The 17,177-nt window shown below is 42.5% G+C and overlaps 1 protein-coding gene across 1 annotated transcript; it reads left to right on the forward strand.

Annotated features, from left to right (window-relative positions):
• Positions 1–857: 857 nt before the first annotated feature.
• CCN3 (cellular communication network factor 3) lies at positions 858–9,267 on the forward strand. Its single transcript, XM_065895423.1, has 5 exons — positions 858–990; positions 1,120–1,345; positions 2,434–2,688; positions 4,066–4,280; positions 7,763–9,267. Exons 1-5 carry the CDS (start codon positions 904–906, stop codon positions 8,057–8,059), a joined length of 1,080 nt encoding a protein of 359 aa, XP_065751495.1. The 5' UTR covers positions 858–903; the 3' UTR covers positions 8,060–9,267.
• Positions 9,268–17,177: the final 7,910 nt, after the last annotated feature.

Here is a 17,177-nt window from a genome sequence, read left to right on the forward strand (position 1 = left end):
AGGCGTGACACCACTGGTGTTTTTTCAAGGTTTTTCTCTACCAGGAAGAAAGTTTTTATGTACCTCGGGCTCTTGTATTTTTATTTCATTATGTTTTACTTGTATTTCTACCAAACCTGCAGAATCGGCGGGGCTTGGAATGGTTAAAGTCAAAAGGACTTTTTGCCTTTCGGTAAACAGCATCGTCCCCCATCCTCACTTTAAGATTTCTTCTACTTTCTGCTCCCCCCGCCCCGTCCCCAGCCACTACTTTCTCCCTTCTCTTTCTCCTTTCCTCCCTCTCTCCCCTCCCCCTCTCTCAACACTCTCAAAGCGTGCCCTAAACGGTGACAAACTTGCATGTGCTTCCTTTATGACTAAACCCCTGGGCCTCTAGCCAACCCCTCACAGATGGTCCCAAACATCGGACACCCCTTTAGGGGCACCCCACGTTTGCAACCCAGCTGGGAACGGCCAGGGTGGAGAAGAAGCGTGACGGGGAGTGGCGGTGTCTTAGTCCTGGGGGAAAGCGAAGCAGCTTCCAGGAGGAAACGGGCGTTTCCTTCCCACGCGCTCGGCGAAACCCTGGGTCCTGGCCCTGGGCCTCCACCCAGCCCCTCCCGGCGCCCTGGGAAAAGCCAGTCGCTACACACAGGCACATGCAGGCCCCGGGGCCGCGCCCTAAGGAGAGCAGCACCCACGGCCAATTGCTATGGCAACTCCGGGGCTCGTTCCATTCCCCACCCCGCCGATCCCCCCGCCTCCTGCCTGAGCTGCAGCCAACAGGCTTGTGCGCGTCCCAGGAGCGCGCTATAAAACCTGCGCGGTGGCGCCGGGCAGGGGCGAGCCCGACCAGGAGCAGCGCGCGCAGAGCCAACCTCCGACCTGGAAAGCCCTGTGAAAGCGGCAGGAAAAAGCCTGAACATGCAGAGTGCGCAGAGCCTGCGTCTCGGTCCACCCAATCAGTGCCGCTGCCTGGCTTTCCTCCTGCTCCTCCATCTCCTGGGACAGGTGAGTGGCGCACTCATCAGGTGCCTCTGGTTACTTTGCCTTTCTTGGGCGGCCCCTGCTCGGTCCCGGGGTTGCTCTGCCTTCCAGGGTCCCTGCTAAGAAGTTTCTCCTGATCTCGCCCGCCCCCAGGTCCTTGCGACTCCGCGCTGCCCCTCCTCGTGCCCGGCTCCGTGCCCCAAGAAGCCGCCGACCTGCGCCCCCGGGGTGAGAGCCGTGCTGGACGACTGCTCCTGCTGCCTGGTGTGCGCCCGCCAGCGCGGCGAGAGCTGCTCCGTGATGCTGCCCTGCGAGGAGAGCCGCGGTCTCTTCTGCGACCGCAGAGCGGACCCCAGCGCCCAGACTGGCATCTGCATGGGTAACCCTGCCCCCTCCTCCGCTTGACCTCCTGCCCCTCAGCAAGCGGAGCTGCCCGCTCTTTCCTCTCCCCTTCCCCCCACTCCCGAGAGGGTGATGAGCAAATACTAACAGTGATGCCGTGGGTGATGTTTATGGAGCGCTGTGTGCCGGGGATGGTCTGGGGGCGCGTGGGGCTTTGCGGAGCGCCAGAAGCCAGAAGGGAAACCTGCCCGCGGAGGTGAGAAGCATTTGCCTCCCTAGAGAAGAATCTAGATAGACAGGGAGCAGAGCAGACTTAAGGGCCAGTGAAGTCATTTCCTTTGGAAGTTTCCAGGGTACGCTTGGGGGGTGATGGAATCTTGGGCTTACTTACAGGCTCACAGTTCCCCCAACTGTAGCCAGGCTGGTTTGTTTTCACACCTGTAATTGTCCTATTTGAGCCAAAGCAGCCACTACTCTCCTGGGACGACTATGCAACCCCTGTCTGGGCCGTGAGTAAAATAAAAATGCAGGCAACCAGCCAATCCAGGATGGTGAAACTTAATCAACTGGGGATCAATTTCCCACACGGTGCACCATTTAGTTGGAGACCTGTCCCTTCCTCCCTGGATAAGAGGGCTTGGAATAGGCTTTTAGTTTCTTCTCTAAACGAGTAATGATTTATTGTGCTGGAATGCCAAGGAATCCTAATGCCCTTCCCAATTTGACCAGTTAACCTGTTTGGAGGCTTATGAAGAGCACTTTTTTCTTTTTAATTCTGAGCTTCTGGAGTAGGAGAATCTAAGGAGGTTCTTGCGAAACGACACTATCATTGGGAACAACAGCTGAGGGCCCTGGGGAATGTCACTTCACGGCTCTGCCCATCTTTCCTCATGCGTAAAATGAGTGGCGGGACTGGGTGGTCTTGTGTGTTTCTTCTTGCACTGGGAGGCCTCCACGAGGACATCTCTCTGCTGGTGGTAGATCAGCAACCAGATGGCCTCAACTAGAAAAAGAATGATTTGGGGCTTGGAATATGTGCTGTGGCTCTTATATAGCCTCTTCGATGCATCGTGTTCTTGATTTTCTCTCCCCTTCCCTCTCTGCTCTGCTTCCCCAACATTCTAGCGATAGAAGGAGACAATTGTGTGTTCGATGGAGTCATCTACCAAAGTGGAGAGACCTTCCAGCCTAGTTGCAAATACCAGTGCGCCTGCCAAGATGGGCAGGTTGGTTGTGTGCCCCGCTGTGAAGAGGACCTGCTACTGCCCCAGCCTGACTGCCCAGCTCCGAGAAAAGTTAAAATGCCTGGGGAGTGCTGTGAAAAGTGGATCTGTGACTCCAATGAGACGGGGACATTAGGGGACCTCCAAACCCTTCCAGGTGAGAAATTCAACATACCTGAAAATGATCACAGCACAGGACTAAGTGCAGGCAGGAAGCATGTATGCTCTTTGGGATCTGCAGTGAGAAACTGGCTTCAGCTTCTGGTCATTCAGTTGTGGAGTCCAGCTTGCCCACTGAGGGCAGGCACTTCACGTGTTGGAATCCCAGACAAGTTATTGAAGTACACACAGTCTCTTCTGAAGAAGAATCACATCCAGTGGTTCTGTTGAGCCATAGGAATGATTTTTCTTATTACACGACTGCCATTTATATTTTAGTCTGTCCCACTTGACCCTTGTTAACATTGCAAAGATGTGCTTTGGCAACTTTATGCAAAACACGTAATCGATAGAGCTTCTGTACTTGCGGCAAGTGTCAACTCCATGGGAACACCATTTAAGCCATTTGCAAAGGGCCTGGTGATGGCTCTTTCTTTTCTGGACTCTGTCAACTACCTATGCACTCTTAAGACCAGCTTCCCTAAAGAATGCCATCCCTGGACAGGTGTCACAGAGAAATGCCACCTTTCCGGGTGCTGCAGGAAGGATCAAGTGATACTTCAGGATCTTTGTTTTGCTTTTCCTTTTGTTTTGGCTTATAAAGGAAATGATTTTTTTTTGAAAAGCAAACATTCAAGATCCAGTAGAGAATATTTTAGAAGCCATTAATCAGCCAGATTATTTATACTGGCAGTACACAGAGCTTTACAGTTTTTCTGAAGTCAGAAATTCTCAGCCGTGCTTACAGATAGGAAAACTGCCATGTAAGAGAGGAGATGTGCCCTAGGGCATGCGTATTAAATGTTGAGACAGAACTGTCTGTCATCCAAGTCCCAGTGACTATATCCTACAACCCAAATAACCAATTCTACCTCCCTAAGGCAGAGCATTACCTCCATCACTATTCTGAGTTGGTTGGTTCTACTTACTCATCCAATTACAATTTTTTCATTATCCTTTCTCTGGACAAAATCACACATTGAAAACATTACGGTTTATGGAATGGTTTTCGATGCTGTACTGTGCTATATTCTTAAAACTACTAAGCTTCTCAAAGACAGGTCCTCCTAAACTTCTTATGAACAACTCGGACAGTCATTCCACAAAGATTTCTTGAAGGCCGACCATGTGCCAGGCATTGTGCTACCTGTTAGGGGTTTATAAATACAGAGATCCAGATGCCAACCATGTGCCAGGCATTGTGCTACCTGTTAGGGGTTTATAAATACAGAGATCCAGGTCTGCCCCCTGAGAACACCTGAGTTGCACAGGTACCGAACTGGATGAGACACTCTTCCTAACGATGGTTGAAAGGACCACTTTGCCATCCCCACATTTTACGCAATAACACTGTCCTTATTTCAACATCCTGTAGCCTACAGGACCGAAGCCACTCTAGGAGTTGCAGTCTCCGACTCGGGTATCAACTGCATTGAGCAGACCACAGAGTGGAGTGCGTGTTCCAAGAGTTGTGGCATGGGTTTTTCCACCCGGGTCACCAACAGGAATCCACATTGCGAGATGGTGAAGCAGACCCGGCTCTGCGTGGTGCGACCCTGTGACCAAGAGCACAAGCAGCCGGCAGATAAGGTATGAGCCTGGGAGGAGCCCCCACCACAGAGGAGGGGGCCTTGCCTCTATGGGGCCTGTGTTTTATTTTTTTGTTGTTGTTTTTGTTTTTCTTATAAGGCAAGGAATAGTGACTTTATTCAGAAAGGCAGCAGACGGAGAAGATGGCGGACTAGTGTCCCCAAAAACCATCTTAATGGGGTCTGGATGCCAGTTTATTTTATAGAACAGAGACGGGGAGGAGGTGAGGAAATAAAGTAAAAAGACCATTGATTTTGCAAAATATCTCCTGGCTTGGCCAGCATCAGGGAGGGGATGTGTTAATTTCTTCTTTCCTGCAGGCATTCACAGGTGGGCAGGGTCAGATTGTCACCCTGTGAGCTGAACAAAGGCACTTTAGTTTAACATTCAGGCAGCAGCAGGGCAGGGTTCCCTGAGGCAGGCCTTTATGTATGATTATAAAAACAAAAGCAACAGAAAGCAAAGCTTAAAGTAAAAGAAACAGATCCAACATGGAGTCAGATTTTGCTCTTCCCTGTAACAATTCCCCGCTGTCTCGTCCATTCCACACTCCTGTGGAAAAGGGGGCAATGACCATTCTAACTGCTTCTTGCTGTGTCTTCTCAGATGGATCTTTCTGAGAATGTCCACCATTGGTGCCAGTTGTTCCAAATGTTGAGATTTGTCTTCTTTTGTTCCTCTTTGGAGAGTGTTTACTTTACACCTGTAGACTTAAAAAATATTCACAACCTAAAAGTTGAGAGTTATGTTTTATTCGGGAGGGGGGCCTGGGCTTTAGAAAGTCACTGTGAAGCTGACTTCAAGGTCAGCTCTAATGAAGGAGTTTACCTTCTTTTGTTTTCTCTTTAATGTATTGAAATATCCCCAGCAACTCACAGCAGATGAAGAGGGAGGGGCCAGACCTCTACAGTAATGTCCCCGGTTGAGAAAAGTCTGGCAAATCTCATTTCATCCTGGAAAAAACTGGCTACTCAGTGGTCAAACATGATTTATTTTAGAGAGGTCATTTCTGAGCTCAGCTTTCTTCACCCTTTAGGTTCAGTCTGAAGGAAGCAACAGAGTAGGGACCACATCTGCCTTCCTCATCCCTCAGTCCCCCACATCCTACCTGGGATGTACTGTGTGCTTGATAAACAACTGTTGATGAATAAATGAATGGATGTCTGGGAATTATTTTCTGTATTTCAAAAAGCCTAGTGTGACTAGTACATTTGCCAGCATAAGGCTATCTGTGCCAAATAAAATAGCACATTTCTTTCCTTTTTTGCTGGAATGATATCAACTCAGTGTGTTAATGCTGAGTACAAGGCATGCAGATCAGAAGCTCTGATTGGTTCCTGATGACATCACAAGCCTTGTTAGCAGAGCCCTAGGTCAGATAAATGCAGTACCCAAATCGAACTAGTATATGGACCCTTGTACAAACCTAAGGCCAAAATAAAACAGTTCCTAACAATGAAAGATTTACATATCTCTCCACTGAGGCAATATCATCTCATGCTTAAGGGTGCAACTCTGGAGCCAGACAGCCTGGCTTTAAATCTTGGCTTCCCACGTGAACTAGCTATGGGATCTTGGGTGATTTTCTTAACCTTTAAGCCTCAGTTCTTTCCCCCATATAACAGAGACATTAAGAGTACCTGCCTCAGAGTTGTCATGAGGATAAATAGAATAAATTTGTTAAGTGCTGGGCATAGTTTACTCTGTTAACATAAACATCATTACCTAATATTAAGCATCATTTCTATTTATTGATAAAATAAGAGTCTCTAGTGGTTGCATTGTTATATGGCTACTTAGCTGTATGACTTTTTGAGGTCCATTCTAACTTTATGCTTCTTCCACCAATTTAGAAAGAGCACCTAGAAACACCTTCTTCTCTGTTTCTGTCCTTCCCTCTCTCTCTCTCTCTTTTTCACACACACACACAGATATTGCAGACCTTGTACCTTTTTGTGGATATTGGCAAAAATATACACTAAATATTAAAAAGGAAAAAACAAGAAGCCTTTAAATATTGTCAAGTACACAGTAACTTGCTTATTAAATAAGCCATTTCCATGTCATGACTTTAAAATTTTGCTTTTTCTATTGTTTCTTTTTCCAAAATTCATATTTTTCTTGTACCTTGCACCAAGTTTGATATTGGGAGATATTATATTTAAGACATTTATTTATAGTGTATATATATATATGTGTGTGTGTGTGTGTGTGTGTGTGTGTGTGTATTTCATTAAGGGGCCAGAAATTTGTTTGGAATCTAGGGAAATGCCAGCCAAATAATCATTACTTCCTTATCACCAAAAGGTTCTTAAATGTGAGATGGTGCTTCTTAAAGCATGATCCCCAGACCAGCAGCATCATCTAAGAACTTGTTAGAAGTGGAAATTATGGGGGTGCACATCAAACCTACTGAATCAGAAACTCTGGGTGTAAGGCCCAACAATGTGTGTTTTAACACACCCTCTAGATGATTCTGATGTACTCTTATTAAAGTTTGAGAGCTACCAATTTTAGAGAATTCCAAGTCTCATCACTCCACAAGCTGTGGATGACAACTAGGAAGGTGAAAAGCAGTGGAAAATTGTGACAAATTAGGTGAAGAAATCTAGGTGGGAAATTAACATATCATCAATGTCTTACTGAATTATCAATATTGGGGTTCCTCTTCAACTCTTACCAATGGAATGTTGAATAAATTCTCCATTTACCATGCCTTCATGGAAACTAACCTTAAATCCCACTGTCTTAGACTTTCCTGAGGTCACAGTGTAATAGAAGGAACGGGCTTTGTGTCAGACAAATTCAGGTTCTAGATGTTTTCTGATCACTTTGGCCTCTGAGACTACATTTACTCATCTATAAAACTTGGACAGTCGCTCTTTATGTGAATAACTGCTCCTTGTATGAGTGAATGTTCCTAATAAGGTTAAGTAAGTTAATGTCTGAAAAATACTTGAAACATTAGTAGGCCTGCAGTGATGCCATATTTATTCCATTTCTCTTTGTAACACCTAAGAATGTATTGGGCTAATAACAACGCCAAAGCCTATTTACGGTGGTTTGAAAAAATAGGTTTCTTTATCATACATATGCTTTCATCTTCATGCTTATGCCACATGGTCAAAAGATGGTTATATACAATTAGGCATGATTTCCACATTCTAGATAGGAAGGCAAATGAACGCAGGAAGCGATTAAGAACTGTACCCATCTGAAGGACAAAGGATTTCCCAGGATCCCTTGGTTTATGTATCACTGGCCAGAACTTGGCCACAAGGCCATTGCAAGCTCCCAGGTATTCTGGGGAAGGATATACTTGTAGTGGACCACATTACTCAAACAAAATTAACATTCTGTTAGCAAAGAAGAAAGAGCAACAGATTTTGGGTAGGCAACTAGCAAGTTATTCCATATGCCTAGACTGATCCCTTGGAGGAATGATGGCCATTTCATGCATCACTCCTTTTCTTCTTTCTTAGAAAGGGAAAAAGTGTCTCCGCACCACCAAGTCACTCAAAGCCATCCACCTGCAGTTTGAGAACTGCACGAGCCTATACACCTACAAGCCCAGGTTCTGCGGTGTCTGCAGCGATGGCCGATGCTGTACCCCACACAATACCAAAACCATCCAGGTGGAGTTCCAGTGCTCCCCAGGCCAGACCCTCAAGAAACCAGTGATGGTCATCGGGACCTGCACCTGTCACAACAACTGTCCTCATAACAATGCGTCTTTCCTCCAAGACTTAAAGCCAAACACCAGCAGAGGAGAAATGTAATGTGTCCCCTAAGAAGCCCACCTACAGAGGCAACCTGTAGCCACCCACTATCAAATGACTATAAGAAAAATTACAAAGAATTATTATCCACATCTGCGTCCCATGTATTTTCTGTGGTCATATGAGGTCAGTTATGTCTGTTTTTTTTTCATGAAAGATATGATTAACTGTAAACTTGGAATCAAGGTAAGCTCAGGATAATGCTTAGGGATGACATTCTTTTGTGCTGTTTACTACACATGGAAATTTCTGTAAACTTCAGAAATCAGATATATGTCTTACTGTGTAGACTGTATCACATTACACTCATTTTGTTATACGCTAGTGAAATTTCAAGAAAAGGTCACAGTAATGAATGACACGGTGAAATCTAAGGTCATACTGAGGGTGTCATCATACAAATATTTCACCACAGATTGAGATTTGACCTAAGGGTTCTCTGTGGAGCGTTCATTTCGAGTAGCTCAACTCTGAACTTCAAATTCCAAGATCCGAGGAAACATAAAGCTCTTCAACTCAAAATCTAGAGATTATTAGTTTTTTGTGTACATAGAAAACAAGCTGTATCTACAGTAACGGAATGCTTATTAATTAAGTGCACTGGTGTCATAAATTGGCTCCATTTCAGACAAGTTGACTCCTTTCCAAAAGAAAGAAGCTAAACAGAAAACTCTCCCCTATACATAGATGACCAGCCTCTACCAGCCCTCAGACATTTGTATGTGTCTGGAGACTGCTGGGGATCACTAGTTTTTTAATTCAGAAGAAGCAGAACATATCAGCAGGGCTCCTCTCACCTTACTGACAGATAAACTGAGGCCCAAAGCACCTGATTACAACCTTCGATGACTTTCAAGTGTGCTGGTAGTGGAATTTTGAAAAAGAAGAACAAAATCGACAAGACTGCAGTGACAAGATACCACAAACTCTATGGGAGTTTAGAATTATTGTACAGATCCCCAAACTTATCCTTGGGCCTTAGTTATGCAAACTCATGAACAAGATATATGTGTCTACATACATGTATCTAACTTGTCAGGCTATAAGATAGGTTGCAAACTTAAAATGTATACATTCTTCTAATGTCACCTTATGTGTTCAGCTTTTCTCCTTTGAAGTATTTATATAAATATAAATTATACATTTTTAAAATATTCCTTTTACTTTCTCTGTTTGTCAGACATTACTAAATAAACATGATCTTATCAGTGTGTGACTCTGCTGTTATTTTTGTGCTTCTGAGTTGTTTATTGAAAATATAAATTAAAATTTACAAATTAAATATTGAAAGCAAAGTGGTCATCTTTAGTTGAGCTTACAACTTCTTATCAGAAGGAAAACAAAAGACAGCTCTTAATTTGGTGATCTCTATTGCCAAGGCCTCAGATATTCTCCACACTTTCTACTCAATCCAATATCTGGATCCCTGATGTTTTTTTCTGGACAACCTGCAAGACACCTCCACACGTTAAAAATTTCGTCTTTATTCCTGTCCTGCCCCTAGGTTCTTCAGAACCATTTTTTTTTTTAGATTCTATATATATGTGTTAGCATATGGTATTTGTTTTACTCTTTCTGACTTATTTCACACTGTATGGCAGACTCTAAGTCCATCCACCTCACTACAAATAAGTCTATTTCGTTTCTTTTTATGGCTGAGTAATATTCCATTGTATATATGTGCCACGTCTTCTTTATCCATTCATCCGATGGACATTTAGGTTGTTTCCAACTCTGGGCTATTGTAAACAGAGCTGCAATGAACATTGTGGTACATGACTCTTTTTGAATTATGGTTTTCTCAGGGTATATGCCCAGTAGTGGGATTGCTGGGTCCTATGGTAGTTCTATTTTTAGTTTTTTAAGGAACCTCCATACTGTTCTCCATAGTGGCTGTATCAATTTACATTCCCACCAACAGTGCCAAGAGGGTTCCCTTTTCTCCACACCCTCTCCAGCATTTATTGTTTGTAGATTTTTTGATGATGGCCATTCTGACTGGTGTGAGGTGATACCTCATTGTAGTTTTGATTTGCATTTCTCTAATGATTAGTGATGCTGAGTATCCTTTCATGTGTCTGTTGGCAATCTGTATATCTTCTTTGGAGAAATGTCTATTTAGGTCTTCTGCCCATTTTTGGATTGGGTTGTTTGTTTTTCTGATATTGAGCTTCGTGAGCTGCCTGTAAATTTTGGAGATTAATCCTTTGTCAGTTACTTTGTTTGCAAATATTTTCTCCCATTCTGAGGGTTGCCTTTTCATATTGTTTATGGTTTCCTTTGCTGTGCAAAAGCTTTGAAGTTTCATTAGGTCCCATTTGTTTATTTTTGTTTTTATTTCCATTTCTCTAGGAGGTGGGTCAAACAGGGTCTTGCTGTGATTTATGTCATAGAGTGTTCTACCTATGTTTTCCTCTAAGAGTTTTATAGTGTCCGGCCTTCATTTAAGTCTTTAATCCATTTTGAGTTTATTTTTGTGTATGGTGTTAGGGAGTGTTCTAATTTCATTCTTTTACATGTAGCTGTCCAGTTTTCCCAGCACCACTTATTGAAGAGGCTGTCTTTTCTGCATTGTATATTCTTGCCTCCTTTATCAAAGATAAGGTGACCATATGTGCGTGGGTTTATCTCTGGGCTTTCTATCCTGTTCCATTGATCTATATTTCTGTTTTTGTGCCAGTACCATACTGTCTTGATTACTCTAGCTTTGTAGTATAGTCTGAAGTTTGATAGGGAGTGCATTGAACCTGTAGATTGCTTTGGGTAGTATAGTCATTTTCACAATGTTGATTCTTCCAATCCAAGAGCATGGTATATCTCTCCATCTGTTTGTATCATATTTAATTTCTATTATCAGTGTCTTATAGTGTTCTGCATACAGGTCTTTTGTCTCTTTAGGTAGGTTTATTCCTAGGTATTTTATTCTTTTTGTTGCAATGGTAAATGGGAGTGTTTCCTTAATTTCTCTTTCAGATTTTTCATCATTAGTTATTTTACAATTATTCTTTAAAAATCCCATTACTCTGAGCATCTTGAGGCCAGTACCTTAGTCTTCTTTGTATCTGCCCCAGTACCTGGAACACAATAGGACCTCACTCTAAATCTACTGAATGAATGGATGGACAGATAGATAAGTGAATGAATCAATGAGTTATGCATTGACAAAAGATAAAATGTTCTTCAAAATAGATGTTAGGCTTTTAAACTATCTTTTTCAGTATCACTATCACTATGATTTTCTTTACCTCTCACTTAGAGATCTCCCCACTCTGTAACATCCGCAAAAACACACACATGCATTCCTGAAATTATAATTTCAGACAGTTGAAAAAATGTGATCTGATCTACAAATATTTGTTAAATCCAGAACGTTCTAGTAATACAGCAAGGAAAGTTATACTTACCGAACAGAGTTTAGGGCTGCAGACAGCACAGGGTCGGCAGTTATCCAAACCTGGGTTGCATATGGGACCTATTCTTTCCCAGCTGTGGGATATTGAAAAATTTGGATACACCCTCTGAGCCTCAGTTTCCACACCTGTAATGTGAAACCATAATATTGAGAGAGTAGTCAATCACCCTAGTTTGTCCTGGACTGAGATGGTCCCTGAGACTCAGGACTTTCAGTCATAAAATCAGGACAGTCCCAGGCAAACTGGGATGAGCTGGTCACCCTAAGTATCAACTACATATTGTTGTAACATTATACACGTTCATAAGCACTTGACCATGCCAGGCACCGAGTAGGCCAGCAAATGGCAGCTGTTAATATAAGTATCCAGTAAAGACAAGCACTGCCCCTTAGTCTTTGCATGTCATGTTCAGAGGCAGACATTACTGACCTCATTTTTACAGGAAAAGACATAGTGACTAAAAGAAGTTAATGACCTATTAAGGACACAGTAAATGAAGGAGCTGGGATTCAAACTCAGAGTCTGCCTGAGCTCAGAGCCAAAGTTCTTTCTTTTCTACGGCGCCGCAGCCACCGAGGCCAAGTATATTTTCAGCAACCAAAACAATTCCAACAGTTTTCATTTTTGTGCTGTTTTCCCAAACTATAAATGTTCTCTTTTAGAAACTGCATTGCAAAGTAGTGAGATTGTTGAGATCATTCTGTGAATGTGAAATTCTGAAAGCACTTAATTGCTGTTTAGTGATAAGGCACGCTTCACTGAAAATTATTGGAGGATTTTTCTTTTCTTTTACCACACAAGGATTCAATTCAACAATGCAGAAAGGACATCTTTAAGCAAGGAAATAAATTTGTCACATAGCTATCTGTGCTTGATGAGATTATCAGTAAAGCTTTTGCTGGAGATTTCTGGGCAGTATTAGACTTCTCTCCCAGGGTCTTCCTTGTAAGTACACGTTGTCATGCTTCTGAATGGGTTTCACTCCAAAATGCTCAACATCACAAGTCAAATCACCAAAACAGTATGTCCTTTTGGCCCTGTGCTATCGAGCTTAGTTTGAAGATTCATTTTTGTTGGAAGCATATTCATCTTAACCACACCGCATGGTTCTTGCAGGCGGTGCTATGCTGTCTTGACTACAGAGGGTTCACCAAATTCAATTACCACTTCAGTAACACTGCTGGTACTTGCTGAACTCTGAATAATGAAGAATTCTCTGCAGCCAACCTGCTGAGGACCGTGAATTACTGCTACATTGAGCCAGCTGTTCCAGGGATAATCAGAAGTTTCAAAGGGTAAGGATGGCAATGCTGCACAATTCTTAGTAAAGGATATGTGTCTTTCTCTTTAGGACAAGAAAATGAAGGTCTGAATTTCAACCCAGGAAGCTCTACAAAAGAATATGCAGGGCTTCCCTGGTGGCGCAGTGGTTGAGAGTCCGCCTGCCAATGCAGGCGACATGGGTTCGTGCCCCGGTCCGGGAAGATCCCACATGCCGCGGAGCGGCTGGGCCTGTGAGCCATGGCTGCTGAGCCTGCGTGTCCGGAGCCTGTGCTCTTCAACGGGAGTGGCCACAACAGTGAGAGGCCCGCGTACCGCAAAAAAAAAAAAAAAAAAAAAAAAAAGAATATGCAGTTCCACGCAAATGGCAGAGTTTCACAGAATGAACAGCCCACCAGTACTGTTGGGCTGGAAGGTGCTTGGAAATAAATGTTTTATAATCCAAGAAGAGGCGGTTGCTTGGACTTATATTTTATTAGCAAAATAAGAGAAGCAAGATCTGTTTGTAGCATAGATTCAGAAGTCTGGAAGAGGTTATAAAGTTCTTCGCTTGGGTTAAATAAAGATCAAAATGCTCCACACTGACCCAAATTTGTCCTGCTAAAACAAGGCCACCCACAAGATCCTTGGAAGACCTTGCCAGAGAAGATCCCAGTACATGCAAGTTCTAGTTCCTCTGCAAGTTCAGCAGTGAGACTCTTCCCCAATACTACAGAGCATCTCAGTGCCCAGGGAAAAGGATAAAAATGACAAGGGTCCTGTTGAGTGTGCCCTGTCTTCTCTCCAAACTCCATATCCTCATTCAGAAATATACTTCAAGGCTTCCCTGGTGGCGCAGTGGTTGAGAGTCCGCCTGCCGATGCAGGGGACACGGGTTCGCGCCCTGGTCCAGGAAGATCCCACATGCAGCGGAGCGGCTGGGCCCGTGAGCCGTGACCGCTGAACCTGCGCGTCCGGAGCCTGTGCTCCGCAACGGGAGAGGCCACAACAGTGAGAGGCCCGTGTACCGCAAAAAATATACTTCAAGGTCACTTTCTTTAAGAAGTCTTGTCAATTGCACCCTTAAGCCCCTAACAGAACTGGCCACTCCCTCCTTTGTGCCTAAATGTTCCTTGTAGCAATTCTATCATAAATGCTAAAATACCCTACATCTGTTATTTGTTTTCATGTTTTTCTCCCATTAGACTCTAAGCTCCATGAGGGCAGGGACATTGTTTGGTTTTCTTGCCACTGCTTCATACCGTGCTTCTCAACTTTTCCATCACCTTACTCTAAACAGCAAAGCATAATAAACAACTACAACAGAAATCTAATGTTCCAAGCCAAAGTTTCTATGGCATGCCACATTTTTCTCTTAAAAATTCAGGTAAACCTTGACTTCTTTTTAATCCATCCATGTTTGTTTAAATACAAAAATAACATTTAAAATTTCTAATTGGCTAGCTTATTCAACTTTTCCCACCTAAATCTTCAAGCAAAATTGATGCTCCAGAATGGTGTTTACACTGAAGCCTCTCATATTTCCTTGCATACTTCACATAGTCAGATTAGCAGTAATAAGTACCATTCCAAATTCTATCTCATTTTAGGAGCCATCAATCATAAGAGGTACTATTAATTTATATATCAAAAAGAAATAAAAAATTCTTCCAGTTGACCTGGACACACCATCAATTATAAGTACAAAAGTCTAACTTTCAGAAGTACAAAAATGTTATTAAATGTTTCTTTTAGAATATTTAACATTTAGGAAGAAGACAAAGAAGGAGAAGATGGTGGAAAAGAGAAAGAACTAACATTTATCAAGCTTATTAGGTACCAGGCAACCTGCAAAGTGTTTTACAGAGTTTGCCCCATTCACTTCAGTCCATATAAAAAAACCTGTGTGGTTGGTACTATTATATCTCAAAATTACAGATGAGGAAAACAAAGCTGTAGGAAGACAAACAGCTTGCACAGGATCATAAATCTATTATGTAGTAAAGCCTGGATCCAAATCCTCACATTCTGCATCTAGAATTTGTGCATTTAATCCCTCTGCCTTAGTGTCTGTATCCTGGGTTATGAGTACTTATGTTGGAGAAGCAAGTAGTTGATCCTCAAGAAAGTCAAATGGTTGAATAAGCTGCTACTCAACCCTGAAGGATTTGTGCTCCGGACACTGGTGATCACCTAAGGAATGTCCCTAACAGGAGGCGTTGCGAGTACATGCAGTTCTTTGCCAAGCAAAATCGTTGGCTTTGGGTAACAACTCTGAGACCAAGAGCTGTTAGGAACATGGTCTTGAGGTTCTCACCAGTCACTGAGATTAAGGCAAGTGTTGCTTCTTTTGTGCATTCATTAATTAAGGAATTCAACAAGTATGTACTGATCACCTACCATATTCCAAGTCATGTGCAGTCACTGGGAACAAAACAATGAACAAGACAAGTATAGTCCTTACCCTCATGAAGCTTATAGTCTGGTGGGTTGTTCGAGTTTTTCCTTAGACCTCGATTCCTCAGACTAAACTATTTACCCTTTTTAGCCTTTCCTCTTCTGCTCACTATTTTAACTATTCTCATGCGACAGGGCTCCCTAGCTCAGCCCCACTTTTGGGGACCCCCTACGTCCCAAAGAAGGTCCAGAGAAAATAAACTCCCTATACCTGAGTCAGAAAGAGTTCAGACCTCTGTTCTTATGTAAGCCAGTTCCTCATCTGAAACCACCTTAGATGTCAATAGCTCATCTGAAGATTAGCTACTTACAGAGGTCCCTTTGCAGTGACCACGAAAAAGAGGAGTCTTTTGTGCCTACTAAACAAATACCTGGAAGATTTCAGAAGTACATAGAGAGGTAGGTGTTTCAGAGGTCTCCCTGTGAGTCCTCATTCACTAAGAGAATGATTTAGCCCCCAAGCCTATGTTCATTGGTTTATTCAGAGGGATCATGGCGTGCTCTTTTTCTCTTGGGCAGAATGGCTCAAGTTCTATTGTGTCCATACCCTTCTTGTTGCTATATTATGTACCTGGAATGTCCTCCTCCCATTAGCTTCACCTTTTGAAATCTTGTCTATCATTCAAGATACCACTACAAGATGCTATCTACTAAGATTTATCCAGTCCCCACCATGCCTCTTCAACCAAGACAAAAATATAGTAGCAGAACATATTGGAAAACACTGAACTTGGAGTCAGAAAACCAAGCATGTGCTGATTGCTTGGCTTCTGGACTTCTATGCCCACAAAATGAGGATGTTGAATTCAGCAGCTCCTGTGGTCCCATCCATCTTGATAATTATGGAGTACGTACTATGTGCCATGCACTCATAAATTTCATCTTTATAACCTTATTTTTCCTCACAACAACCCTAAAAGATGAGCAATGTTACCCTATTTTACAGATGAGACTGGTAAAGATTCAAACTCAGGGGCACCTGGCTGTAGAGACAAGACGCCTTGTAGCATCACTTACCATCATTTCCCAAGAGCTTCAGTGCCCTTCCTCCTCCTTTTCTCTTTTATTATAATGAGCATTCTAAAGGTTGAACTCATTGCAATAGAAGCAATTATGTTTTTCTGGATTGGAAAATAACCATCATAGCCTTTAGATTTATTCTGGTCTCTCTAGGCACTGTGGTGATGAAATAAGCAATGAAGATATTAATTAAAACTGTATCTATACATCCCTCAATGTGGTAGAGAGATTAAAAAACAATCAAACAGGAAACCAGCTATTAAAACTATATCCTACCAATCAAAGAATTTGACTTTTTTATGGGACCACTTGATTTGTCGGGTCGGAATAAGATACCAAGGTGTATCTATAAATGCAAAGCTTTGTAGACAGATTCATTGAACTGGTCAGAACATTTTTTGAAATGGGTCGTTTCGTTTAAACAATTTGTTTATGACCCAAGTTACTAACTAGTTAATGACTATTCAATGTATAGAGCCTACTAACATTAAAAAAAATTAACCTATATTATTTATCCAAGAAAAATGTATTAATTAATTAATACTTTTATTTGATCAAAGCTTGAGACTGTCTAAGGCCTGACCACACACCTTTTGTCTTATTAGGTTGGTCATACAGATAAATTCTTACAATGTTGAACACAGATTCTTAAACAAAAGTGTTGAACTTCATACCACAGTGGAATGGTTAATGCAGTATAGATTGTTCAACCTTGGAACAAAAGTAAAGTTCAAGTATTATTTTCTATGACCTTCCTTAAAAACACAAAGCCCTGCCTTTTAGTGGGCATACTTTTCTCCCAACACTTTGTATTGATGTACACATCCCTTCAATCCTATATAACTTAAATGTGGATTTACAAGACCCTCAAATCTTGTAAATTGCCCCAAATTTTTTTCTGCCACTGATTTTTCTACTACTCTTTTAGTTCTGTGTCTTTCTCGTCTTTGATGAATAGCTTTGAAAAT

This window comes from Phocoena phocoena, chromosome 17 (genome assembly GCF_963924675.1).
Source record: "Phocoena phocoena chromosome 17, mPhoPho1.1, whole genome shotgun sequence".
NCBI classification, from domain to species: Eukaryota; Metazoa; Chordata; class Mammalia; order Artiodactyla; family Phocoenidae; genus Phocoena; species Phocoena phocoena.

Bases quoted from the DNA above. Each gene is read 5' to 3' on its own strand.
- CCN3 (XM_065895423.1), top strand. From the start codon at position 904: ATGCAGAGTGCGCAGAGCCTGCGTCTCGGTCCACCCAATCAGTGCCGC. The intron at 2,689-4,065 runs GTGAGAAATTCA...AACATCCTGTAG, and splicing joins GGACCTCCAAACCCTTCCAG to CCTACAGGACCGAAGCCACT. The intron at 4,281-7,762 runs GTATGAGCCTGG...CTTCTTTCTTAG, and splicing joins ACAAGCAGCCGGCAGATAAG to AAAGGGAAAAAGTGTCTCCG.